The sequence below is a fragment of the Salmo salar genome, chromosome ssa23, assembly GCF_905237065.1.
Source record: "Salmo salar chromosome ssa23, Ssal_v3.1, whole genome shotgun sequence".
Taxonomy (NCBI): domain Eukaryota; kingdom Metazoa; phylum Chordata; class Actinopteri; order Salmoniformes; family Salmonidae; genus Salmo; species Salmo salar.
The window spans coordinates 16957841-16984940 of NC_059464.1; the positions used below are offsets into that span (position 1 = coordinate 16957841).

Consider the following 27100-nt stretch of genomic DNA (forward strand, 5'->3'; position numbering starts at 1 on the left):
TGATGGTCATTAGTAGCCTACCAAACTTGATTACTGCCTGGTCCTCAGCACTACATTGTCCCTCTAATCACTCTGACATCAATGCAAATGTGATCGAAAATCAAATTAAACACTTCATGAGCTCATGTTGCGCGACATTTCTATAGGCTATGGAATTGCGTGATGGCGTCTATTAAAGAGAGGAAGATACCATCAGCTAGGCCTACTATATTTATTCCTCAACTCTCCCACTATTAAGCACACCGCTTTGCTTTACAACAGAAGTATAGCCTACCTGACTGGCATGAAAATGAACCACGGGGAAAGCGTCCTCCATTCGCTATTTAAGTGCATAGATGACATGTCTTTTTCCCCCGCTGCCCCTGTTCCGAGACAGATGAATGATAATGGTCCATTCTAAATAAAAACAAATTTTCACACATATATTATTTTGTATATGTAAAAGACAAGATTAAATTAAGAATAGTCTGACGGGTGACAATACTAGTATTAATGAATGACATTATCACTTGTGAATGATTTCCTGCATGTGCAGTAAGGCAAGAAACAGCGCGTGTATTATTATTATTATTTTTAAATCATAGTCACACACCTCATGTAGACTAGTCCTTTATAGTAAAGCATCACATGCATAATCGCATTTGCGGTTACTTTGGAGAAAGGTGTTTTCCAGCTAATTGATTGTTCCAAAATGCATTCACACGCACTGCCGTGTGCGCATTGCTGTGCTCATAATGTATAGAAATAGCCAAATAGTTTATCAACATTTTAAGCTGAACGTTCTGATCCGTTGCATCAGTCTCTTTGGTGTTTTTTGGGGGAATATTTCTTTCTCGCACAGAATAGGTCATCTTTTGTACTATGGGGGACAGTAGATTGACAAAAGCTAGTGCTTTTGCTGTTCTTGTACTCATCTTGTTGGCTGATGAAAAGTAAATGTGGACAGTTCTTCTAACATCTTCAATATGAGCCATGGAATTCGATAAGAAGCCGATGTTTCTGTCTTCATGTGTAGCCTACTTTGGAGCTGAGATGCCTGTGAGAAGGACCCAATCACGTGATGGGCATTAGCTAATAAGAATTGAGATATCTGAGAGAGCCATGTGAGTGAGAGGTGCTTTAGATCAAGGCGATTGGCAGCAGGGAGAAGATAATTATAATTATTATATTCAGCCCAAGGGCACTGTGAGGGAAATTGTATGTTTATGTATCAAATCAATGCTGTTTTTATGTTTATGTATCAAATCAATGCTACTTTCTAATAACTAATTAGATGGGTTCATACAGGTGACTGACTGATTGTGTATGGAGGAATCCTCACTATCACTGTTCCTCAATTTGGCAGTAAGCCCAGAATATTGCTATGGGAACAACCGAGGTACCTCAGTTTCAAGGTCTCAACTTGGAGAGCGTGAAGGCCTTGTGAGGTATTGGTCAGTCACATGTGCGAGCCACTGGTAGTGATTAATTAATTATGTTAAATCATGCAAATATAACTTGTCTGTATAGAAGACAACTGCAGGGACCACACCAGTAAAGTTTCTGATAGACCTGTATGGTGTGCAGTTTGTTGTAACCTCTCCAGCTTGCTGATAATAAATAGGGAATCATTTTAAGATTGGCTTTAGGTGTCTCTGGTGTTGAATTTCCACCACAGCACAACGGCCACTGGCATGAATTTTTTTCAGTGGTGTAAAATACTTAAGTAAAAATACTTTAAAGTACTACTTAAGTCGTTTTTTGGGGTATCTGTACTTTACTTTACTATTTATATTTTTGACTACTTTTACTTTACTACATTTTACTCCATATATTTTACTTGACACCCAAAAGTACTCGTTAAGTACTCGTTATGCTGAGCAGGACAGAAAAATAGTCCAATTCACGCACTTTTCAACCGAACATCACAGTCATCCCTACTGCCTCTGATCTGGCGGACTCACTAAACACACATGCTTCATTTGTAAATGATGTCTGAATGTTGGAGTGTGCCCCTAGCTTTCCTTAATTAAAAAAAAAACAAGAAAATGGTGCCATCTGGTTTGCTTAATATAAGGAATTTGAAATGATTTATACTTAAGTATATTTTTTGCCAAATACTTTGACTTTTACTCAAGTATAATTTTACTGGGTGACTTTTACTTTGACTTAAGTATGACAATTAAGTCTGACAGTACAATTAAGTCTGACAGTACACAAGGGGGATGCCGCCTGGAAATTCGAGGCATTCTTGTCAAATTGGGAATGAGAGACTGGTGAAGTATGTGCAGCCTGCATAAAAAGAAAGCAGAGCTCATGCATTTCATGGAACTTTTTTCAAATCATCATTAGAGTCGCATCATGCAGTCTTAGAATGCATTAACCCTTGTGTGGTCATGTTTTTGTTATTCACCCAATGTTCGCGGGTCTGATGGACCCACAACATTATTGGGTTTTTAAAACAATACAGCCATAACAGTTTACATACAATTTCCGTACATCTCATTCATTCATTCATTCATTCATTCATTCATATATATATATATATATATATATATATATATATATATATATATATATATATATATATATATATATATACACACAGCCGGCCAAGGTAGGAGAATCAGACACACACACATGCAACAACACTCACACTTACTTCCGGTATTTTAATTGTTGGTTCTGATGGGGAACCAGCATTCTCCTCCTGAATCCTCCTCACGATGGCTGCAGAAGCAGGGGTCCTTGGGATATGTTGCCTCCTCTGGAATTGAGGTCTTACCAATGCCTTGCCCAGCTCCTCAAGAAAGAGCCGTCTCCTCTGAAGCTTCCTTCTGTTTTAATCTAGGTTCAACGCCATCCAGATGACAAACGCGTTGTATGCCGAGATGTCCATGATGTTGAAGAATATCCCAAGTGGCCAGCGTAGGGTTCTTCATTTGCAGCTGTAGCCAGTCACTATCTTGTCTAAATTGTCCATCTCTCCTTTTGTGGCATTGTAATCCATTGTGATTTCTGGTTTTGATGTCCCTGGCCACAGATTCTTCCATCCCTATGCAGTGTACTCATGAGTACCACATTTTTGTGTGGTACTAGAGACGTGTCGGCCGTGAACACAAATTTAGATGTATTGATAGGCCTGTTCCGTGTATTCAACAGCTGAGGTGGGCGCTCTGGCTTGTTTTTTTTGTACTGTTCCTACCATCGTCAGCTTCCTCTTGAGGAGCTCCTGTCCCAGCTTGTGCGAATTTAAAAAGTTATTGCATGTGATGTTGTGGCCACGGAGTCCCTGTGTCACGTCCAGGACAACCCGCATCCCTTGGTTCTTCTCAGGGACTCCTCCATCTGGCTTCCCCGTATACACTTGCAAGATCCACACATATTGTGAAGCAGCATCACAGGCAGTCCAGATCTTGATTCTATATTTTGCGGGTTTAGGCGGTATGTGCTGCCTGAAGGGGCAGATGCCCCTAAATGGCATAAGCTGCTCATCAACAGTAACATTGGGCCCTGGATTGTAAAACAGGGGAAGGCGGTCCACCAACCTGATTGCAGCTAGCTTGTCTTTCTGCCGCCGAGCTGGTCTGGTGTCTCGGTTACCGAAGCGGATAATCCTGGAAATAATACGTTTTCCAGAGACATTGTTGCACTGAAAAGTTATCTTCCAGTTTCTGCATCCCACAGGGATTCTGTGGATTCCCCATTGGATCTGAAAACACCAGCAAGGATAAGAACCCCAAATTATACATGTTAATGAGTTTGGTCCATCTCCTTCCATCTCTCTCAAAAAACACACCTTCCCTCCGCCATTTTGCCACAACTTTGGAAGTATGCTTGTGGTCATTGTCCATTTGGAAGACCCATTTGCGACAAAGCTTTAACTTCCTGACTGATGTCTTGAGATGTTGCTTCAATATATCCACTTAATTTTCCTGCCTCATGATGCCATCTATTTTGTGAAGTGCACCAGTCCCTCCTGCAGAAAAGCTGATGCTGCCACCCCCGTGCTTCACGGTTGGCATGGTGTTCTTCGGCTCGCAAGCCTTCCCCTTTTTCCTCCAAACAAAACGATGGTCATTATGGCCAAACAGTTCTTTTTGTGTTTCATCAGACCATAGGACATTTCTCCAAAGTGTAAGACCTTTGTCCCCATGTGCAGTTGCAAACCATAGTCTGGCTTTTTTATGGCGGTCTTGGAACAGTATCATCTTCCTTGCTGAGCGGCCTTTCAGGTTATGTCAATATAGGACTCATTTTAATGTGGATATAGATACTTTTGTACCTGTTACCTCCAGCATCTTCACAAGGTCCTTTGCTGTTGTTCTGGGATTGATTTGCACTTTTCTCACCAAAGTATGTTCATATCTAGGAGACAGAACACGTTTCCTTCCTGAGCGGTATGACAACTGCATGGTCCCATTGTTACATTTTTACATTTTAGTAATTTAGCAGACGCTCTTATCCAGAGCAACTTACAGTAGTGAATGCATACATTTCATACCATACATTTTTTTTTCTGTGCTGGCCCCCTGTGGGAAGCAAACCCACAACCCTGGTGTTGGAAACACAATGCTCTACCAACTGAGCTACAGGGAAGACTTGTGGAGGTCTATTTTTTGTGTTTATACTTGTATACTATTGTTTGTACAGATGAACATGGTAATTGGAAATTGCTCTTAAGGATGAACCAGACTTTTACATTTTTAGTCATTTAGCAGACACTCTTATCCAGAGCGATTTACAGTAGTGAATGCATACATTTCATAAAACATTTTTTATTGTTTTTTTTTCTTCGTACTGGCCCCCCGTGGGAATCGAACCCGCAACCCTGGCATTGCAAACACCATGCTCTACCAACTGAGCTACAGGGAAGACTTGTGGAGGTCTATTTTTTTTCTGAGGTCTTGGCTGATTTCTTCTGATTTTCCCATGATGTCAAGTAAAGAGGCACTGAGTTTGAAGGTAGGCCTTGAAATACATCCACAGGTACACCTCCAGTTGACTCAAATGATGTCAATTAGCCTATCAGAAGCTTCTAAAGCCATGACATAATTTTCTGGAATTTTCCAAGCTGTTTAAAGGCACAGTCAACTTAGTGTATGTAAACTTCTGACCCACTGGAATTGTGATACAGTGAATTATAAGTGAAATAATATGTCTGTAAACAATTGTTGTAAAAATTACTTGTCATGCAGAAAGTAGATGTCCTAAACGACTTGCCAAAGCTATAGTTTGTTAGCAAGACATTTGTGGAGTGGTTGAAAAAAGAGTTTTAATGACTCCATCCTAAGTGCATGTAAACTTCCGACTTCAACTGTACATAGGGCAGCAGTCTCTAAGGTGCAGGGTAGAGTACCGGGTGGTAGCCGTCTAGTAACACTGACTATAGTTCATGGCAGGGTACTGGGCGGAGGCCGGCTGGTGGTGACCATTAAACAGTCCTTTACAGTCCTTATTAGCCTTATGAACATAGAAACTTGGTTGCAGGTTCTATACTAGAATGGTAAAATGTAATACATATTTTAATACAGGTAATCAGAATGTGTTGTTATGTGTCAAGTTATATATATGGCTACGATTTTATTAATGTTTGAAGTGTAATTTTATGATTACTTTGAAAAAAAGCTATTGTTTCAACAGCGACTATTGTTTACCTTTTATCTTTCTAAATAAATCGTGTCTATTTGTTCAGTACGCAGCCTATCACTCAGACTATATTTTGTCCCACCGAGCCCAAAAGTGTGAGCACCCCTGATCTAGAGGCTGTTAACGCGTGTCTTCAGTCTCACTGTATCTGGGTCATGTTCAGTTGTATTATCATAAGATAACCACCCGAACTTCAAATAGGAATGTATTCAGATCATGATCTTATTATTATGTGATGAAGGTCATCACAGCTCTCTTTCCCCCTTCTCTCTCCCGTCCTCCTCTCTCTCTCTCTCTCTCTCTCTCTCCTTCTCTCTCTCTCTTTCTCTCAGGCCCGATTCTCTTACCTGCACATGAAGTATATGTTCTTCTCGTGGCTGGCAGTGTTTGTGGGTAGCTGGGTGGTGTATGTGGAGTACTCATCCTACTCAGAGCTGTGCCGTGGACAAGCATGCAAGAATGCCATAGTAAGTTCTCTATTTCCTTATATGAAATGAAATGGTTAAAAAAAGACTCATCCTTCAAATACAGTATTCCATTGTCAGCTTCTATATTGTGTTGAAACCATCCTGCGAGTTAATATACCAAACAAACACTTTCTGTGTGTCTATTAGTTAGTTACAGTATACAAACCCACACCATATCTATTTGTCTATCTATTTCAGTGTGACAAGTACAGGAAAGGATTGATCGACGGCTCGGCCTGCAGCAGCCTGTGTGAGAAAGACACACTGTACCTGGGGAAGTGTCTCTCTTCCAAGCCTAACAACCAGGTCAGATCTGCCTCTGATCCTTTGTCTGTTCCGGCACTAGCTGATACTAGTTCTATGGTAAATCTCAAACGTCTTTCTGTGATTCATCACGTCCTCTCTCCTCGCCTCCTTTCCCAAATGAGAAGGAAGGAGAGAATCCAAGGATCTTCTCCTCCAATCCACATGCATCTCCTCACTTCTTTCAGACATTGGGGAGGTGGTGAGGAGAGAGGACACGAGGAATCAATAAATGACTTTTAAGATTCACCCCTAGTGTTTAGCACTACAGGGCCAATTGCAACCATCTATGGTCAGCAGATTATCGCCAGCTGATCTCTCATCAAGGATCGGACCCTTTTTTTCAATTTTCACCTAAAATGACATACCCAAATCTACCTGCCTGTAGCTCAGGATCTGAAGCAAGGATATGCATATTATTGGTACCATTTGAAAGGAAACACTTTGAAGTTTGTGGAAATGTGAAATTAATGTAGGAGAATAACACATTAGATCTGGTAAAACACAGCAGGGGTTCAAACTGTAGAACCAGGTTCCTACATTTGATTATAAAAATCAAACGAAACTATGCTACATTTTATCTCTGGGACCCTCAGGATGACAAATCAGAGCAAGATTACTGAATGTAAGTACATTATTTACCTTCAGAGGTGAACGTATCAAACCAGTTGCCGTGATAAAAGTTTGTTGTTGTGCACTCTCAAACAATAGCATTGTATTTTTCACTGTAATAGCTACTTGGACCCTTCAGTTAGATTAACACGAATTTAAGCTTTCTGCCCATATAAGACATGTCTGTGTCCTGGAAAGTTGGCTGGAACAACGTCATTCTATTCACATTAGTGCACGTTAGCAATAACCATCCCGGTATAGGGACACCGATCCTGTAGAGGTTAAAATCACCCACACAGCTGATCTCAATTGCAACCATCATTGGCCACCAATTTACCACTCCATAACGCGGATGTCGGTGTTATCTTTTAGTCCCATAGAGAATGATAGAGGCCTCTAGTGGCCAAAAGGCCGTATTAGCATGGGCAGCGCCATTGAGGGTATCCACCATTTTAATGTAGTCAACTGGGTGGGACTTCCAACTTCATTGGCTGATCCCTCCTGGTGACCGTGTTGGGAGTTATGTCCAACCGGTACAATAGGAGGGATCAGCCAATCGTTTAAGAAAAAAATTGACTACTTCAAAATGGAGATTGCCTCTGGCAGTGCCCATGCTGTCACAGATGCTACAATGGTGTCATGGCTCAGGAGAAGACCCAGAGGCAGACAGTTTCGAAGTAACAAAAGTTTATTACAAAAACAGGGGGGCAGGCAAAAGACAGGTCAAGGGCAGGCAGAGGTCAGTAAACCAGAACAGAGTCCAAAAGGTACAGAACGGCAGGCAGGCTCAGGGTAGGCAGAGTTCAGTAATCCAAGGCAGTGTCACAAGGTACAGAACGGCAGGCAGGTTCAGGGCAGGCAGAATGGTCAAAACCGGAACTAGAGAAAAACAGGAGAATGGGGAAATCTGCTGGTAGGCTTGACAATAGGAACTGGCAACAGACAGAGAACACAGCAATAAATACCCTGGGAAAGATGGGCGACACCTGGAGGGGGGTGAAGACAAGCACAAATACAGGTGAAACAGATCAGGGTGTGACAAATGGCACAGATACAAAAATCAGTCCTCTATTTAGCTATGTGTTTAGTCCTGAATGCCCTCTGGTGGGTATTATCATCTTAACAATTTAATCCTAAAGTTGATTTATCTATTTGATAAGTATTTAAGTATTTAATTTCCTTGTTTACCATGGCAAATCTACAATGGCAATATAGCCTCCCCTACACATTTTATGGATGGAAAAATCATGGTGTAGGATACATTTTTCATTTTACTTGTATTAATAAAATATGGCCATTTCTGTTCGAGGGGAAAAGCAAATATTCCTTAACTGTAGGCTACAAATTGGACATATGGAAGTAAATCATGATTGAATTGTAGGATTTTTTTTTAAACAATTTGACAATCATTAATTACAATTGAAATAAAGTGTTTCCTTGTTTATCTTGCCACAGCAGTGCCTTAGACCGCTGCGCCACCCGGGAGGCCCTTACTGTGACAATCCTACACATTTTATGTTTCCAATATATGTAATCCATTCATTACGATTTGTCTTTAAAAAATATAGTCATTTCTTATCAAGACCAGGGGTCGGAAATATCCCTGCACTGTCCATATTTGTGTAACTTAATCAAGTCAGTCATGATGGGTTATAAAATCTATAACTTTTATCAAATGAAAATGTAGGCTGATAAAGTTATTTAAAATGGCACACATATCCTATTTTGCAATTTAAGATGATAGGTTTGTATGAAGTATAGGCCTACAACTCCTATATTCTTATAATAAGTATTTTACATTCATCAGTCTTACAGTTTCAGATGCTCCTGATAGGTTGTTATTTCATTGGGGGGTGGGAATAAAGAATCTAGACAATGAGAGTTGCAGCTGTCTGCCATCAAAGTAAGATCAGCTAAATCACTGATTTATGCTTGTGGGATTTTCATTGCAATCAAGCTTATTTTAGCACGCAGGTGCGCGTAATCTCCCATTACTATAATTTTAAGAAAACCAGCGCTAACACGGCGCTCCATGAGAAGTTCTGCGTCTTCGTTGCTATCCACCCAGAGTGACTCTGTGTCTGATAACAAACACAAGCGTGTTGTGGCTCTATGTGCGTCTCTCAGGTGTACTCTGGTGGCTGGGGGGACCTGGAGGGGGTGATTAAGTGCCAGATGGAGGAGGTTCCTCGTTATGACCCGGGTGCTGAGATGGAGCACAGGAAGGAGGCTTCGCCCTTCAACAAGCCCACCAAGGGAACCTCTGTGGAGAAGTTCAAAGCGATAGTCCTCAGCCACCTCAAGGTTAGAGTACTGTCATCTCATCCCAGTGTGATTCATTAGCCTACCTGCTTTTCCACTTTGTAAAAGGTGTCTGCAACACTTATTTGAAGGCTAGCAACATAAGGACTTCATAACACATTCATAATTCATACATACTGCCTTCATAATCTGGGCTTCATAGCCGCAAGTTGATACTTTCGTTATGTCACAGTACTCACATCCATGTAACGTATTGCAACCTTTGTAAGTGTGTTATGATTAAGTGGCTAGTGTGTTCATTAATGCAGTTCTGTTACGAAGGTATCTCTTACCCTTATTCCTCTTCCTTTCCAGACCAAGGTGGGTGAACAGGCCAACCTTCAAGACCTGGTGAGCCTGGTTCTTTTCGTGGCCGACTACAACAAAGACGGCCTCATTTCCCTACCCGAGGCCCGTTCCATGTGGGCCCTGCTCCAGCTAAATGAGTTCCTGCTAGCGGTGGTCCTGCAGGACAGGGAGCATGCCCCCAGGCTCCTGGGCTTCTGTGGGGACCTGTACGTGACGGAGAAGGTAATCCAATAGGAACACCCATTTATGGATTTGTCACGAGAATTTTCAATCCCAATGATGATAACTAAACAATCATTTAAGCTTTGACCAATTCCCCGAGGTTGTAAGTCATGGGTTCAAAATAAGAATTAGACAGTCTCAGATACTGCAAAAGGTTCGTTGTTCTTTATTCAGAGGGCTCTGAAGTCACAACTGAGAACACAGTCTTTATAACAACCACACACACAACTGAATTCTTATGAATAGAAACTCCACTTTTCTTTTAGGGGGGGCTGTATCTTTTTCCACAGTTCACATTCCTAGTTTTCACTTTCCTACCAGCCTGGCAGTTTCTATCTGTTCCTCTCCTCCCTAGATTAGAAGGGCCTTGGAAGGGCCCTCTTTCCTGCTGTCAGTTTTCAGGGTTACAACCAGGTCATGTGACGATCAACTATACCTTTCTCACTCTTAACTTGTCTCACACACACATTATTGGATTATAATTTTATAATTCTAATACATTTCACACCGTTAAATACGTTTCAGGGCGGAATTCTTTAGTCATTACTTTAAACATATAAATTCCTTTATCAGGATTCTAATAACTTTTTTTGTGATAAAAAATGTTCTCACACAACACAAACATTAACACTAACAAATGGATTCCAATCATGAGCTTATTTATGTGAAGAAAGTCATCACAGCTCTCTCTCCCTCCTTTTTCTCCTCACCCTCCTTCTTAACCCCATCTCTCTCGCTCCCTCTCTACCCCTATTTCTCTGTACCTGTATGTGATGGAGAAGGTGCCCTACGCTCCCCTGTACGGCATCAGCCTGCCCTGGGTAGTGGAGCTGTGGATACCCGCGGGGTTACGACGCAGCATGGACCAGTGGTTCACGCCCTCCTGGCCCCGCAAGGCCAAGATCTCCATTGGCCTGCTGGAGCTTGTAGAGGACGTCTTCCACGGCACCTTTGGCTCCTTCCTCATGTGTGACGTGAGTGTAGCCGACTTTGGCTACAACGACCGCCATGACCTGAAAGTGATGGACGCTCGTCACATCGTCCCCGAGGCCACTTTCCAGGAAGCCATGAGGGAGCAGCGGTGCAACGTGGACGAGGACTGTCTTTACGGGACTGACTGTCGCACTTCCTGTGACCTCACCAAGCACCGGTGTACACCAGAGGTGACACGGCCCAACCTGGCCAAGGCGTGCAGCTCGCTGAAGGAATATCTCCTGCGTGGGGCGCCGTCTGACATTCAGGATGAGCTGGAGAAACAGCTGTATGCTTGTATAGCATTGAAGGGCTCGGCGGAGCAAATGGAGATGGAACACTCGCTTATACTGAACAACCTGAAGACCTTGTTGTGGAAGAAAATATCGCACACCAAGGACTCCTAATGAGGCGAAAACATAGGTACTGTACATCCCAACTCTCCACCCTTCTCCCAAAGTGTGCACTAGAACACTCCCGGTCATGTATTTGAAAGCATTGGTTGGAAACGGGTTTTCATTGTTGTAAATCCAGTACGGAGAGTGGTTAATAAATACACAATTTGGAAAAGGGTGGAGAATCAGTACACATATGAGCACTACCGCTGCCTCTCTGTCAAACCATCTGGTTTCACAACGCCTCAGAAGTGGACTTGACTGGGAGTCTATGGCAGGAGCAGATGAAACAACCGCTGGTTTTAATTGGCTGATCTGCCTATCACCATCTAGTATAACCCTTAGAACCTTCCCCTACTTTGTGGACTTGTGGAGTTCAAAGCGCAAGTAGCGCAAATTATGTAAACAAGTGAGAGAGTTTGGAAAATGTGAAAGTACTCATCTAGAAATAGTTTTCACATATTAACTTTATATTCCTGAACTCAGAATCAGTTGAGCATCCCAAAAAGAATATGGTCAATGTGATAGAACATTTATTTTCAAGTCCCATCTAATAGAGCTCCACAGTGGAGGTGTCATAATACCCATAAATCCTTATGGTCAAACAGAGAAATGGATCCAATTGTTTTGACACCACTCATTTTCCCATAGGGGATTTTAGAAACACTTCAAAATAAGGGCTGTGTTTCGTGATAACCATATAAATCTCTCTCGAACAAGGTGACTTTTATCAATATATTCGGCTCTATTTACACTAGGCTACCTGAGGCGGCAGGTAGCCTAGTGGTTAGAGCATTGGGCCAGTAACCGAAAGGTTGCTGAATCAAATCCCCGAGCTGGCAAGGTAAAAATCGGTCATTCTGCCCCTGAGCAAGGCAGTTAACCTGTTAGGGACAGACGTTCCGCTAGCAGAACGCCTCACCAATATCCAATGGTAGAGCGTGGCACGAAATACAAATACCTTAAAAATGCTATAACTTCAATTTCTCAAACACATGACTATTTTACACCATTTTAAAGACATGACTCTCGTTAATCTAACCACATTGTCCGATTTCAAAAAGGCTTTACAGCGAAAGCAAAACATTAGATTATGTCAGGAGAGTACCCTGCCAAAAATAATCACACAGCCATTTTCAAAGCAAGAATATATGTCACAAAAACCAAAACCACAGCTAAATGCAGCACTAACCTTTGATGATCTTCATCAGATGACACTCCTAGGACATTATGTTATACAATACATGCATGTTTTGTTCATATTTATATCAAAAAACAGCTTTTTACATTAGCATGTGATGTTCAGAACTAGCATACCCACCGAAAACTTCCGGTGAATTTACTAAATTACTCACGATAAATGTTTACAAAAAACAACACTTATTTTAAGAATTATAGATGCAGAACTCCTTTATGCAATCGCGGTGTCCGATTTTAAAATAGCTTTTCGGCGAAAGCACATTTTGCAATATTCTGAGTAGATAGCTCGGCCATCACAGGCTAGCTAATTTGACACTAAACTCAGAATTACTATAAGAAAAATTGAATTACCTTTGCTGTTCTTCGTCAGAATGCACTCCCAGACTACTTCAACAACAAATGTTGTTTTGGTTCGAAATAATCCATAGTTATATTGAAATAGCTCCGTTTTGTTCATGCGTTGAGGTCACTATCCGAAGGGTGACGCGCGGGCGCATTTCGTGACAAAACATTTCAAAATATACCATTACCGTACTTCGAAGCATGTCAAACGCTGTTTAAAATACATTTTTATGCTATTTTTCTCGTAAAATAGCGATAATATTCCAACCGGGCGATGTTATATTCATTCAAAGACTGAAAGAAAAACATGGAGGCGTCTCGTGGATGCACATATCCAGTGTCATTGTTCCCTGCCTGACCACTCACAAAAACTCATGCTGTTTTTCGCCCAGAGACTGCAGAGACGTCATTCCACTTTCTGGCGCCTTCTGAGAGCCAATGGAAGCCTTAGAAAATGTCACGTTACAGCACAGATGCTGTATTTTCGATAGAGATGCAACAGAAGGACAACAAATTGTCAGACAGGGCACTTCCTGTATGGAATCTTCTCAGGTTTTGGCCTGCCATATGAGTTCTGTTATACTCACAGACACCATTCAAACGGTTTTAGAAACTTTAGAGTATTTTCTATCCAAATCTACTAATTATATGCATATTCTAGTTTGTGGGCAGGAGTAGTAACCAGATTAAATCGGGTATGTTTTTTATCCGGCCGTGAAAATACTGCCCCATATCCCAAACAGGTTAACCCACTGTTCCCCGGGCGCCGAAGATGTGGATGTTGTTTATGGCAGCCCCCCGCACCTCTCTGATTCAGAGGTGTTGGATTAAATGCGGAGGACACATTTCAGTTGAAGGCATTCAGTTGTACAACTGACTAGGTATCACCCTTTCTCTTCCCTTTCAGATTCAAAAATGCTAATTAGCATCAATGTAGACATCAAATCAAATTTTATTGGTCACATGCACATGGTTAGCAGATGTTGTTTCGAGTGTAGCGAAATGCTTGTGCTTCTAGTTCCGACAGTACAGCAATATCTAACATGTAATCTAACAATTCAACAACAACTACCTAATACACACAAATCTAAGTAAAGGAATTGAATAAGAATATATACATATACATATGGTTGCGCAATGATGGAGCGGCATAGGCAAGATGCAATAGATGGTATAATATACAGAATATACATATGAGATGAGTTATGTAAACAAGACATGTAAACGTTATTAAAATGGCATTATTAAAGTGACTAGTGATCCATTTATTAAAGTGGCCAATGATTTCAAGTCTGTATGTAGGCAGCAGCTTCTCTGTGTTAGTGATGGCTGTTTAACAGTCTGATGGCCTTGAGAAAGAAGCTGTTTTTCAGTCTCTCGGTCCCAGCTTTGATGCACCTGTACTGACCTCGCCTTCTGGATGGTAGCGGGGTGAACAGGCAGTGGATCGGGTGGTTGTTGTCCTGTAGGTGTCCTGGAGGGCAGGTAGTTTGCCCCCGGTGATGTGTTGAGCACGCACCCTTGTGGGGGATCAGCGAAGTGGATGTGTTGTTTCCTACCTTTACCACCTGTGAGCGGCCCATCAGGAAGTCCAGGACCCAATTGCACAGAGCGGGGTTGAGACTCAGGGCCTCAAGCTTAATGATGAACTTGGAGGGTACTATGGTGTTGAATGCTGAGTCAATGAACAGCATTCTTACATAGGTATTCCTCTTGTCCAGACGGGATAGGGCAGTGTGATGGCGATTGCATCGTCTGTGGACCTATTGGGGCGGTAAACAAATTTAAGTGGGTCTAGGGCAGGGGTGGGCAAACTTTTTGGCTTGACGGCCACATTGGGATTTTGAAATTCAACGGAGGGCCACTTTTTGGGGGGGGGACCAATTGTTTGTTAAAATCAATTTGCGAGGGCCTCCCAAGTGGCGAAGCGGTCTAAGGCACAGCATCGCAGTGCTTGAGGCATCACTACAGACCCGGGTTCGATCCCGGGCTGTGTCACAGCTGGCCGTGACTGGGAGACCCATGAGGCGGCGCACAATTGGCCCAGTGTTGTCCGGGTTAGGGGAGGGTTTGGCAGGCCGAGATTTCCTTGTCCCATCGCGCTCTAGCGACTCCTGTGGCAGGCCGAGCACATGCATGCTGACATGGTCGCCAGGTGTATGGTGTTTCCTCTGACACATTGGTGTGGTTGGCTTCTGGCTTAAGCGGGCATTGTGTCAAGAAGCAGTGTGGCTTGGCTGGGTCGTGTTTCGGAGGACGCACGGCTCTCGACCTTTGCCTCTCCCGAGTCCAAGATGTCTGTGACGTGGCTGGTTTTCCTTTTGTAGTCTGTGATTGTCTGTAGACCCTGCCACATATGTCTCGTGTCTGAGCTGTTGAATTGCGACTCCACTTTGTTTCTGACATTTCGCTTGTTTGATTGCCTTGCGGAGGAAATAACTACACTGTTTGTATATTCCCTGTCACCATTCCATGGTTAAATGGGGGTGGTTCACGCTTTCAGTTTTGCGCGAATGCCATCTATCCACAGTTTCTGGTTAGGGTAGGTTTTAATAGTCACAGTGGGCACAACATCTCCAATACACTCCTTATAAACTCACTCACTGAATCAGCGTATACGTCGATATTATTCTCTGAGGCTACCTGGAACATGTCCCAGTCCGCGTGATCAAATCAATCTTAAAGCGTGGATTCCGATTGGTCAGACCAGCGTTGAATAGCCCTTAGCACGGGTACATCCTGTTTGAGTTTCTGCCTATAGGAATAGAGGAGCAAAATGGAGTCATGGTCAGATTTGCTGAAAGGAGGACAGGGGAGTGTCATGTATGCATTGCAGAAGTTAGAGTAGTAGTGATCCAGTGTTTTCCAGTGCGAGTGCTACCGTCAATATGCTGATAGAATTTAGGTAGCCATGTTCTCACATTTCATGTTAAAATCCCCAGCTACAGTAAATGCAGCCTCAAGTTATATGGTTTCCAGTTTGCATAAAGTCCAGTGAAGTTCCTTGAGGGCCGTCGTGGTATCGACTTGAGGGGGATATACACGGCTGTGACCGAGGAGAATTCTCTTGGGAGATAATACAGTCGGCATTTGATTGTGAGGAATTCTAGGTCAGGTGAACAAAAGGACTTGAGTTCCTGTATGTTGTTATGATTACACCGTGAGACGTTAATCATGAAACATACACCCCTGCCCTTTTTCTTCTAGGTGGCTGTACCGACTCCAACAGCATATCCCAAGAGAGACACATTTTCAGTTAAACAGAGTATGTTACCATCCCTGATGTCTCTCTGGGAAGCAAATATTGCCCTAATTTCGTCTACCTTCTTATCTAGAGACCGGACATTAGCGAGTACTCGGAAGCGGTAGGTGGTGTGCGTGCCTCCGAAGTCTGACCAGAAGGCCACTCCATCTGCCTCTTCTCCGGCGGCGTTGTTTTGGGTCAGCCTCTGGAATCAGTTCAAATACCCTAGGTGGTTCGGACAAAGGATCCGCTTTGGGAAAGGGGTATTCCTGGTCGTAGTGCTGGTAAATTGACGTTGCGCTGATATCCAATAGTTCTTCCCGGCTGTATGTAAAAACCCTTGAGTTTTTCTGGGCTAACAAGGTAAGAAATAATACATAAAAAACTAAATACTGCAAAGTTTCCTAAGGACTAGAAGCGAGGCAGACCTCTCTGTTGGCGCCATTACTAGTTATTCATGCAAACTACAAAAACCTGCAAGCTCCTGAACCTCTCTAGCTGACACCTTTGCAAACAGGTAGTCTCAATTTAAAACTTGCACAAGACAGTTCACAGTGTTGTCAATTTAAAGAAAGGTAGCTAATTTATGAATGACTACATTTAGGTAACATTAAATGGTTAATCCAGAGATTGTTACCTTGGCCTCAATTCGGCAGTCTAGTCCAGATCATCATGGCATTTTAAGTTCTTTATGATGGCCACATTAGCAGCTAATTAGCATTTCATTTTGGGAGGGGGGCGGGGGGAAATACAGACTAATATATTGATAAGTCACCTTGTCCTAAAGAGATTTACACGGTTATCTAAATGTCACACCAGGATAAGCCTATTCAGAACACAGCCCTTATTTGAATCGTTTTTTTTTTTTAAACTATGGGAAAAATGAAAGGTGGAAAAATAATTAGAACCATTTCCCTGTTTGACCGCTAGGTTTTATGAGTATTATGACTGTGGTAGTCTATGCAGTTGTAGCAGGCTCGCTCCCTGTCCCACCTCAATTTTAACCACAACCCTTTTCAAGTCCCAATTTGTTGCACAGTGTTACCAGAACAGATAAAACAATGAGCCAGATGTTTCACCGGATGTAAAAATCTGAAGCATCCGGTTGACCTTTCCAATCTCCACCAAATATGGTGAAGAGAGGAAGCCCAGTGGCCGGCAGGGCGAGAAGATGGAGCGAGATAGATTTTGACCGACATTCTGCTAATTTTCTCATCTATGAAACATTTGATCTCAATACAGTTGGTTAATCAAACTGTGACTGTCAGGTAAAAACAATGCTTTACAATCGAGGGTGAGGGGGTAATTTTTGCATTTTCTCTTGATTTGTGTAATGTTTAGATTTTATTAGATTGACTGTACATTTCCAGAAAACAATGTCATTGTCAACTTCTCCCTCAGCATCTTTATTTACATCAGCATTGACGTTTTTGAATTTGAATTTTGAGATTCATATTTTCTAGAATCCAAAGGCATGATAAATGTGCACATTAAAGGCCCAGTGCAGTCAAAAATGTAATTATGCTGTGTTTTATACATTACCAGTCAAAAGTTGACACACCTACTCATTCAAGGGTTTTTCTTTATTTCACTATTTTCTACACTGTATTATTAAATAACACACATGGAATCTTGTAAATATATTTTAGATTCTTCAAAGTAGCTACCCTTTGCCTTGATGACAGCTTTGCTCACTCTTGGCATTCTCTAAACCAGCTTTATGAGGAATGCTTTTCCAACAGCCTTGAAGGAGTTCCCACATATGTTGAGTACTTGTTGGCTGATTTTCCTTCACTCTGTGGTCCAACTTATCCCAAACCATTTCAATTGGGTTGAGGTTGGGTGATTGTGGAGGTCAGGTCATCTGATGCAGCACTCCATAACTCTCCTTCTTGGTCAAATAGCCATTACACAGCCTGAAGGTGTGTTTTGGGTCATTGTCCTGTTGAAAAAAATGTTTTGCCCCACTAAGCGCAAACCAGATGGGATGACATATCGTTGCAGAATGCTGTGGTAGCCATCCTGGTTAAGTGTGCCATGAATTCGAAATAAATCAGTGTCACCAGCAAAGCACCATCACACCTCCTCCTCCATGCTTCACGGTGGGAACCACACATGCCGAGATCATCCGTTCACCTACTACGCATCTCACAAAGACATGGCGGTTGGAACCAAAAGTCTCAAATTTGGGCTCATCAGACCAAAGAACTGATTTCCACCGGTCTAATGTCCATTGCTCGTGTTTCTTGGCCCAAGCAAGTCTCTTATTATTGGTGTCCTTTAGTGGTTTCTTTGCAGCTATTTGACTATGAAGGCCTGATTCACACAGTCTCCTCTGAACAGTTGTTGAGATGTCTGTTACTTGAACTCTGTGAAGCATTTATTTGGGCTGCAATCTGAGGTGCAGTTAACTCTACTGAACTTATCCTCTGCAGCAGAGGTAACTATGGGTCTTCCTTTCCTGTGGTGGTCCTCATGAGTCAGTTTCATCATAGCTCTTGATGGTTTTTGCGACTGCACTTGAAGAATTTTCCTGATTGACTGACCTTCATGTCTTAAAGTAATGGACTGTCATTGGTCTTTGCTTATTTGAGCTGTTCTTGCCATAATATGGACTTGGTCTTTTACCAAATAGGGCTATCTTCTGTATACCACCCCTATCTTGTCACAACACAAATGATTGGCTCAAACACATTAAGGAAAGAAATTCCACAAATTAACAAGCCACGCCTGTTAATTTAAATGTATTCCAGGTGACTACCTCATGAAGCTGGTTGAGAGAATGCCACTTAAAATGAGTACCGGAACCTATTAGTCCAAGTACAGCACTTGGACTGAAATGAATTCATTAAAAAAACAAAACAATAACAGCTAGTTTTCCCCTCCAGACTGAGATGACTCCCAGACCATCCTAGCAACATTTCTTGCTTGAGAATTTGCTGCTAAGATGTGGTGTTTCTTTTTGACTGAAAACAATCACAGTAAGGTAGGTAATTGTTACACAGAAATGATTTGATAGTGCGATAGAAATGGTTACATTGGCCTTTTAAATATAAATCAAATATCCCTTTCATTGCAAGCCCCCAGAGACCCTTTAGATCTGATTAGGTTAATATCAACCAATATGATTTAATTCCTAAACCAGTAGGCCCAGGGTTTTTAACACGTTCATAGTCTACGGCAGGGGTATTGAAATCCGAGACGGAAGGTCTGGAGAACCAGTGGAAGAGGTGTATGGAACGCTGTTTGGGTCAAAGCACGTGGTCAAAACACTTTAATGCTACGTGTGTAAACTAAGGTGCAGGCGCTAAATTAACATGCTTTATGACCCAAACGGTGTTCCATAAGTAGCGCCTGTTCACACACGCATCTGCCCTCTCATTGGCTAGAATGAACCCGCCTGCCTTCGATCTTTGAGGACTTGCATTGCCATTGTTAAGAGCGTTCACTCGAATAGCTTGTCAATATAGAGAAGTTTGGAAAACAGCGGTTTTGCATAAATTGCATCTACCTGCAGTCCCAGGTCAAAAACAGTCCAATTCGAGGCGACGAACAAAAATCCGCAGTGGAAGTGATGAGGTCCAGATTTGAATACCACAAACAAATTTTAGGGGCAAAGTTCTCATGGCATAATGTGTAGAACTACTTCCAACTTATTTGCTTTAGAACAGAAACATTTTCTGATGCCAAGAGATGTTCCTTCTCATGGCCCTAGACTCTAGGTCTCTAGCCTGAAAAGCTTCAACCCCTGATTGTGTACATGTGTATACGTATGTGCATACATACATACATAATCTCAACCACTTAAACAGTATGGGTAACTTGAAACAGTCATTTTTATACTTTCATAGAAGCATCTATAAATAAACATGCACAAATAACAGAGGCTGTATTCTTTTCCAACATTTATTATAACAAAGCATTGTTGCTCCATCATTAGGACCAGAGAGTTTAGCTGTCGGCAGCCTCCTGTTCCTGAGCCCGGAGGAAGCTGGCCTTCTTCTGGGCAACGCGGTCTTTCCTCTGGGCCAGAGAGAGCTTGGCACGGTTCCACCTGGTGACCAAACATGGGAGGATGGATTTCAGGATTACATTTTTTATTTTTTATAAATTTTTTACAGTGCCAGGCAATATGAGGGGGGATGGCTGTCAAATCAGTAAACTGCTTTAAAATACTGAAGGAAAAATGACTGTGGGGGGGGGGTTATAATTTGATTTCCATTCAGTAAGTAAACAGAATGTCAAAGGTAGATTGGAAACACAATTTCTGTTAACTTCCAGAATGAAATAGAATCAAGGTCATGATCATCTAGACAAGTTAACTATCAAGTTATAGATTTATAACATGAATACCAACAATGCAGTAGCACTGCATTTCCAATAGAAAATAGCCAAAACTGCTCATCAACTCACCTCTTCTTCTTGACTTCTTTCTTAGGTTTCTTTTCATGGACTGGGTTCTCACGAATTCCAGCGTGGGCCTTTTTATACATTTCCTCAACCTGCAGGACAAGTGTGGCAAGCAAATTAGTATGTGGGTAAATAAATGCCAATTCCAATCAAATACACACAACCGTAAAGGCTCCTACTTGATAGCCAAAAACCTACTTCCTTTTTAATACTGAACCATGCTAGCTTGATTCAGTATAGTTTCTACGCTACCCTTATTGTTTAATTATTCACATCCAATTGATAGGAATGAGTTGACATTTTGTATTTTCATTCTAGCACATGTATGACAAACTAATGAACTGTGCTGCTCTCAGCCCCGTCTTGAAACGTTGATTACATCAACCTGGGCAAATGAAGGACCAACTACAATTTGCTCAGCCTCAAATGTTATCATCATCAAGCAGCACACAGTTCCTACGCTGAAGTCCAAATCGACCCCTAGCCACTTCTGTAAATCAGAGATCAGTAGATAGTTGCGAGCAATATGGTGACAGTTTAAGTAAACGCTGAATCCCAAACCAGGGCCTCACCCCTGCCAACTCACTGTTGGGGCACTCAGTTGTCACACGTGGCTGACAACGCCAAGGGCAACTTCCAAAGTGGAGAGGATTAAATTAACCCATTACTTCAGGACATACCTGACTTGAATGATGCAATTCATGTTCCACATTTAAATAAAACAAGCATTCAATTCAAATTAACACAATTCTCCTGTTATTTTACAATATATAATACTCTTAACAGTTAAACATTTTATTTGGGAGGCACTTCATTTGATATGCTTGTCAAGCGTCAAAAGGCCAAACATGCATGTGGCATATAATTAGGCACACCTCATTCTTTCGCATGAAACTGCACAAACTCCAAACATCTCAGTGAGTGTTGGTATAGCACTTTGCTCTCGACCCGGCAGCCTTGCTGGCTTGGTTGAAGCCACTATTGGAGGCTCATGTTGGCCCCTACACAATTATCACTCCCTTTTGCATATGTCAGAGGCCCCCCGTAAATGCGCAAATGGAGAGCCGAGGGGAAGGGACTGGTTTTGGATTCTGCATAACATTCCCTTCAGAATTTGTGGAGAAGCTGATATGATCCCCAGTATGCTTACAAGCATGAGGCTTAACAATTTAACAGAACAGTAGTTGCTACCCACTCAGGTTCAGTGAAAACCAGGTGAAGATGTGTAACCATCTAGCAGTGTTGTGAAGCAGTTCCCCAACTCCAGTCCTTGAGTACCGCTAACAGAACACATTCCTGTTGTAACCCCAAACACGCACAGCCGATTCAGGAGAATTTGTCCGATTGCTGTCAGGGTACTGGAGTTCAGAAACACTGGTGTAAGGGAACTAAGAGCCAGGTATTGGCAGGAATCTCCCCATACAACATCACAATGGGTTCAGGGTGAACTTACCTTGTCGGGGGCAACGCCATTCTTGATGAAGCGGGAGAACTGCTTCTTGTAAGCATCCTCATCCTCCTCCATCAGGTAGCTCATGTACTCCGACACATTGACGCCCATGATGTGCTTGCGGTGGACCTCTGCATTGAACTCTTTGCTCTCAGCGTCATACCCAGGGAAGCGCTTAGTGCTGGGGGGGACAAACGACAATATCAGACTGAGGCTACTGAACAACCAGGCTCATTCAATATTACTTCAATAGCGCTTTCCTGAAGATTATAAGCACTGAGGCCGAATAGTTCCACTAAAGCCATATAAAAGGCTTCTTGCAGAATTCCAAGGAAATAACCATACACTTAAACATCGGCACAATTACATCTTTCCTATTACGGCGTAAAAGCATGGGCATCTCCATTTTGAAGTAGTCAATTTTCCTTTTACTACTTATACGAGTTGGCAAACAAACTGAAAGGGGGCACACTGCCACCTATGTGTTGTTTCAACAGGTAAAAAGCTATGGTTGCCGATTTACTGACACCTGCAGTTGTAGACCGTTTCCTCAAGTATAATTCCTCACTGATCCCTCCTGGTGATGGAATTACCTGATCCTTCCTTAACCCATAGGAAGTCCTACCCAGTTGACTACTTCAAAAGCCCTCAATGGCGCTACCCACGCTAATACCGACACTAGAGCCCTCGATCTCTATGCATGCAAGACATTTGGATGCTAAACCAATAAATCATATTGCTCTGAGCAACATCTTGAAACAGGACATTTTACATCAACCTGGGCAAACGAAGGAACTACAATTTTCTCAGTCTTGTGTATCAAACAAAATATCGATCCTGATAACTTCCTGAAATACTAGCCTGGTCACAAATGTTTGATGTACAGAAAAATGGCACAAACCAATCTGGGACAGTATGCATCAAGAGTAAGAAAGCTTATCTATGATCAGTTTTGCCTTTTAAAAATCACAACGAATAAGATTGAAAACGGCACTTTTACTCCTGGCTACAGCAATGTGTTCCTAACGCACAGAAAAGTGTAATTACCTGTGAGGGATGGACAGGCCACCATCCACAGCCCCCTTCAGGGCCCCGAACACCTTGTTGCCAGTGCTGGTTCTGGCGAGCCCTGCATCTAGGTAGCAGGTGAATGCACCTGGCTGACCATCAATACTCTCTACGTTGAACTCATCTCCAGTCACCTCCACCTGGCCCTCGTACACCTTGTCCAGGCCAAACTTGTTCAGCAGCTGGAATGGAAAGACAAAAGGGATTAGAGAAATCTGTTGGATTATTAAACCATGCTGACTACATTGGTAGAGAGTGTTCGCTTAGCAAGAAACAAACACTGGAGGAAGCTAAAGCAGCAAGGCACCCACTCATGCTGCAGCCATAAGTCCATTTCAATCAAATCTGCTGCACTGACAAACCACAAAGTAAATACAAAATCTGATTCTGAAGCAACACATTAAACAAGCAGAACAAACTGACAGGCTGCTTTTTGGCTGACCAACGGCCAATTCTTTACAATGAGAAAACCAAAGAAAAGCAGGGTCACCTTCAAAAGGATTGTTTGATAATTCAGATATAGAACAGACATGCTTCCTTCTCTCAAGTAGAACACAAAATCATGTCATCTAATACACAATTCTGTGCAATCGAGAACACGACTCAGTTCTGTCAATAGCTTAGTAATTTGAGCACCAACTGTCCATACAGCGTCCATCATACTTCAAGGCATTGAAGACTAAATGAGGTTTGAGGAAAGGGTACTCAGAGAAGTTATGGATTTTCTCAAACACTAACAGGGCAGAAACATAGAATAACCATTAAGACCCAGTCCTGAAAACAGACTAAAACTAAAGTAGCCATCAGGTCAAAGTGGGGGTGTATGAGAGCTAATCTTACCCTGCGGGCCAGCAGCAGACCAGTGCAGTAGGCTGCTGCGTAGTTAGTTAGTCCCACGGCGATCCCGTATTTGGGCAGCTCGTGGGAGTAGGCGGCGCACACGATCATGTCCCCCTCAATCTTGGCATAGGCAATCTAGAGCAAATACACAAGCATGCAACATGAGAAAACATGACAATATAGGCTAATCAAGGCATAGTCACATGGCTCATCGGTCAATGGCATGGGACATTTCCCATTACCTCCTTGATCATTGTTACCACATGGGTCATGTGGGAATGACAGGGACAATATAGCTGAAGGTGAGAATGGACAAGAGCGTGGTGCTCAGGTGGCAACAGAGTTGTGGGTTTGACTAACATAGGCCACATGACTAACTGTTCCAATCTGGGATTGGAGAATGAGTATGTGGCCATAATTGCTTTGTCCATTGTGGTAATTCCAGCTATATTTTCTCATGTGAATCACATTTTACCTGGCAGACGATATCCCGGTTGGAGAAGCGGACGATCATCCTGTACTTTGGTGTGTTGTACTTGTTCTTATCTTGGATGACCAGGCGCTTACGGGCAAAGTAGTCGGTCTTTCCCTCTAAGCACAACAAGGATACCCAAGTCAGTCAGGTGCATCAGTGGAATGAATAGGGTCTTTAGTGTGAAATTAAAGATCAAGACAGTCATGGCATTTAAGTCCTAAAATCTGTCTTACCTCTCCTCCTCCTGAATTTGACCTGGTACCTCTTGAAGTAGGACTTATTCTTCACCACTTTCACAAAACCCTATGAGAAGGCAGTTTTTAATTTATCTAACTAGTTAAATAAGTTCAGAACACATTCTTATTTACAATGACAGCCTACCGGGGTACAGTGGGTTAACTGGCTTGTTCAGGGGAAGAACGACAGATTTTTACCTTGTCAGCTCGAGGATTCGAGCCAGCAACCTTTCGGTTACTGGCCCAACGCTCTAACCACTAGCCTACCTGCCGCCCCAGGTAGCTTGCATGTGTCAGTATAACTAGCCAGCTACTTGTCAACAAACAAAACGTATCCCTAACATTACACATGCTGCACTAAAAAGTATATTTTATGTGGCCAAAGCTATCAGACATTATGTTGCACTGAGTATAGGGCCTGTCATCGCTGATAGTAACAACTAACTAGCCTAACAGTGTTAGCCAGCCGTACCTTTGCTACTTTTAGTGTTAGGCAACACTGCAAACATGTTCCATAGCGATTTACTTCACGGGACATGATAGACAACAGCCACTCATCAGGCAAAGTAACACAGTTAGAAATATCTCTACAGCGCTACAGGAAACATTAATTCGTGAAGGCGGCAATTAGGCCACGTTTGATAGACCCCGGTGAACAGTAGATGGGCAGCCGGACGGAATCCATCTTCATCCAAGGATTTTCAAAAACATGAAAACATGTGATTGCAGACAACACACGTTGATGTCTAACACATGTATGTAGGAATGTATTTTGGCAATTTACTAACCATTTTGCAGCCTTTCTGTCTCCTTAGCCAGGAGCCTGGAGTCAAAGACTGGGGATTTCACTCCGCTGCACTAGAAAAAGGAAGTTTGCATTGCGCATGTTCCGTAAATAGTGCGTCGCCGGATGTAGCAGAAGAGTAGGGAGAATTCTGCACTGCCCTCTACTGTACAAAACGAACAACGACAACACCAGCTGATAAAATGGCTCAAACAAGAAAGAGTACGTGATCAAAAATGTGTATCACTATGTGATTTTTCTTTGTGGGGTTGTAATAAACCATCCTCCAACACAAATGACATCACTCTGTGACTGTACCGTGCATGCCTTCAGAAAGTATTCACACCCCTTGACTTTTTGGGCATTTTGTTGTGTTAAAACGTGGGATTAAAATGGATTTAATTGTATTTTTTTGCCAACGATCTACACAAAATACTACTCTTAGTTGAAGAAACATTTTAACATTAGTAAAATATATATATCTTGATTAGATAAGTATTCAACCCCCTGAGTCAATGATTACAGCTAGTATTCAACCCCCTGGCAGTGATTACAGCTTTCTCTAAGAGCTTTCCACACTTGGATTGTGCAAAATTGGCCCATTATTGTTATTCAAGCTCTATCAAATTGGTTGGTGATCATTGCTAGACAACCACTTTCAGGTCTTGCCATACATTTTCAAGCAGATTTAAGTCAAAACTGTAACTCTACCACTCAGGAACTTCTTAGTAAGCAACTCCAGTGTAGATTTTGCCTTGTGTTTTAAGTCATTGTCCTGCTGAAAGATGAAATCATCTCCCAGTGTGGTGGAAAGCAGACTGAACCAGGTTTTCCTGTAGAATTTTGCCTGTGCACGGCTCCATTCCATTTATTTTTTATCCTGAAAAACTCCCCAGTCCTTAACGATTACAAGCATAACCATAACATAATGCAGCCACCACTATGCTTGGAAATATGAAGAGTGGTACTCAGTAATGTGTTGTATTGGATTTGCTCCAAACATAACACTTTGTATTCAGGACAAAAGGTTAATTGCTTTGCCACATTTTTTGCAGTATTACTTTAGTGTGTTTTTGCAAACAGGATGTAAATATTCTGAACAAGCTTCCTTCTTTTCATTCTGTCAATTTGGTTAGTATTGTGGAGTAACTACAATGTTGTTGAACCATCCTCAGTTTTTTCCTATCACAGCCATTAAACTCCGTACCTGTTTTAAAGTCACCATTGGCCTCATGGTGAAATCCCTGAGCGGGTTCCTTCCTCTCCAGCACCTGAGTTAGGAAGGATGCCTGTATCTTTAAAGTGCCTAGGTGTATTGATACACCATCCAAAGTGTAATTAATAACGTCATCATGCTCAAAGGGATATTCAATAAAAAAAATGTACCCGTCTACCAATAAGTGCCCTTCTTTGTGAGGCATCCGAAAACCTCCCTGGTCTTTGTGGTTAAATCTGTGTTTGAAATTCACTGCTCGTTTTGAGGGGCCTTATAGATAATTGTATGTGTGGGGTACTGACTCAAGACATTTCAGCTTTTCATTTTTAACCAATTTTAAGTTCAGGCTGTAACGTAACAAAATGTGGAAAAAGTCAAGGTGTTGTGAATACTTTCTAATGGCACAATTTACTGAATCAAAATGTATATTTTGTTTTCCTTATCGTAAGATATCTACATTTTGCGAAAGGAGAATGTTAATAATAAAAAGAACAGACACACCCAAAGGGTGTTGTACAGAACATACAAACGTCATCATATGGGTGTTTTTTTTAGTATGTGGTTTGTACTGTATCTATTTTCAGTCCATAACAGACATACTGTATGTACGTATGGTCTAGGCAAGA

At 42.1% G+C, this 27100-nt stretch overlaps 2 protein-coding genes across 2 annotated transcripts in view; one reads left to right on the forward strand and one right to left on the reverse strand.

Annotated features, from left to right (window-relative positions):
- LOC106584168 (divergent protein kinase domain 1A) overlaps positions 1-12013 on the forward strand; it is a 29304-nt gene extending 17291 nt beyond the window's left edge. Inside the window, exons 3-7 of the mRNA XM_014169115.2 lie at positions 5961-6095; positions 6294-6401; positions 9138-9314; positions 9627-9842; positions 10625-12013. Coding sequence (XP_014024590.1) covers positions 5961-6095; positions 6294-6401; positions 9138-9314; positions 9627-9842; positions 10625-11221 — 1233 coding nt within the window. The 3' untranslated portion in view covers positions 11222-12013. The remainder of the gene's footprint in view (positions 1-5960; positions 6096-6293; positions 6402-9137; positions 9315-9626; positions 9843-10624) is intronic.
- Positions 12014-19887: 7874 nt separating this feature from the next.
- On the reverse strand, positions 19888-25438 carry LOC106584167 (60S ribosomal protein L5). The gene is made up of 8 exons (XM_014169114.2): positions 25263-25438; positions 24472-24541; positions 24239-24354; positions 23764-23898; positions 22903-23105; positions 21859-22036; positions 20409-20497; positions 19888-20049 (listed from the first exon to the last, which is right to left on the reverse strand). The coding sequence occupies exons 1-8, from the start codon at positions 25263-25265 to the stop codon at positions 19947-19949; spliced, it is 897 nt and encodes a 298-aa protein (XP_014024589.1). The 5' UTR covers positions 25266-25438; the 3' UTR covers positions 19888-19946.
- Between the last annotated feature and the right edge of the window lie 1662 nt (positions 25439-27100).

What these genes read in the sequence shown, in the direction of transcription:
- LOC106584167 (XM_014169114.2), bottom strand. An exon ending in CAAATTCAGGAGGAGGAGAG is followed by an intron (nt 24,355 to 24,471) that starts GTAAGACAGATT and finishes TGTTGTGCTTAG; the next exon opens with AGGGAAAGACCGACTACTTT. An exon ending in ATGGCGTTGCCCCCGACAAG is followed by an intron (nt 20,498 to 21,858) that starts GTAAGTTCACCC and finishes CTTGTCCTGCAG; the next exon opens with GTTGAGGAAATGTATAAAAA.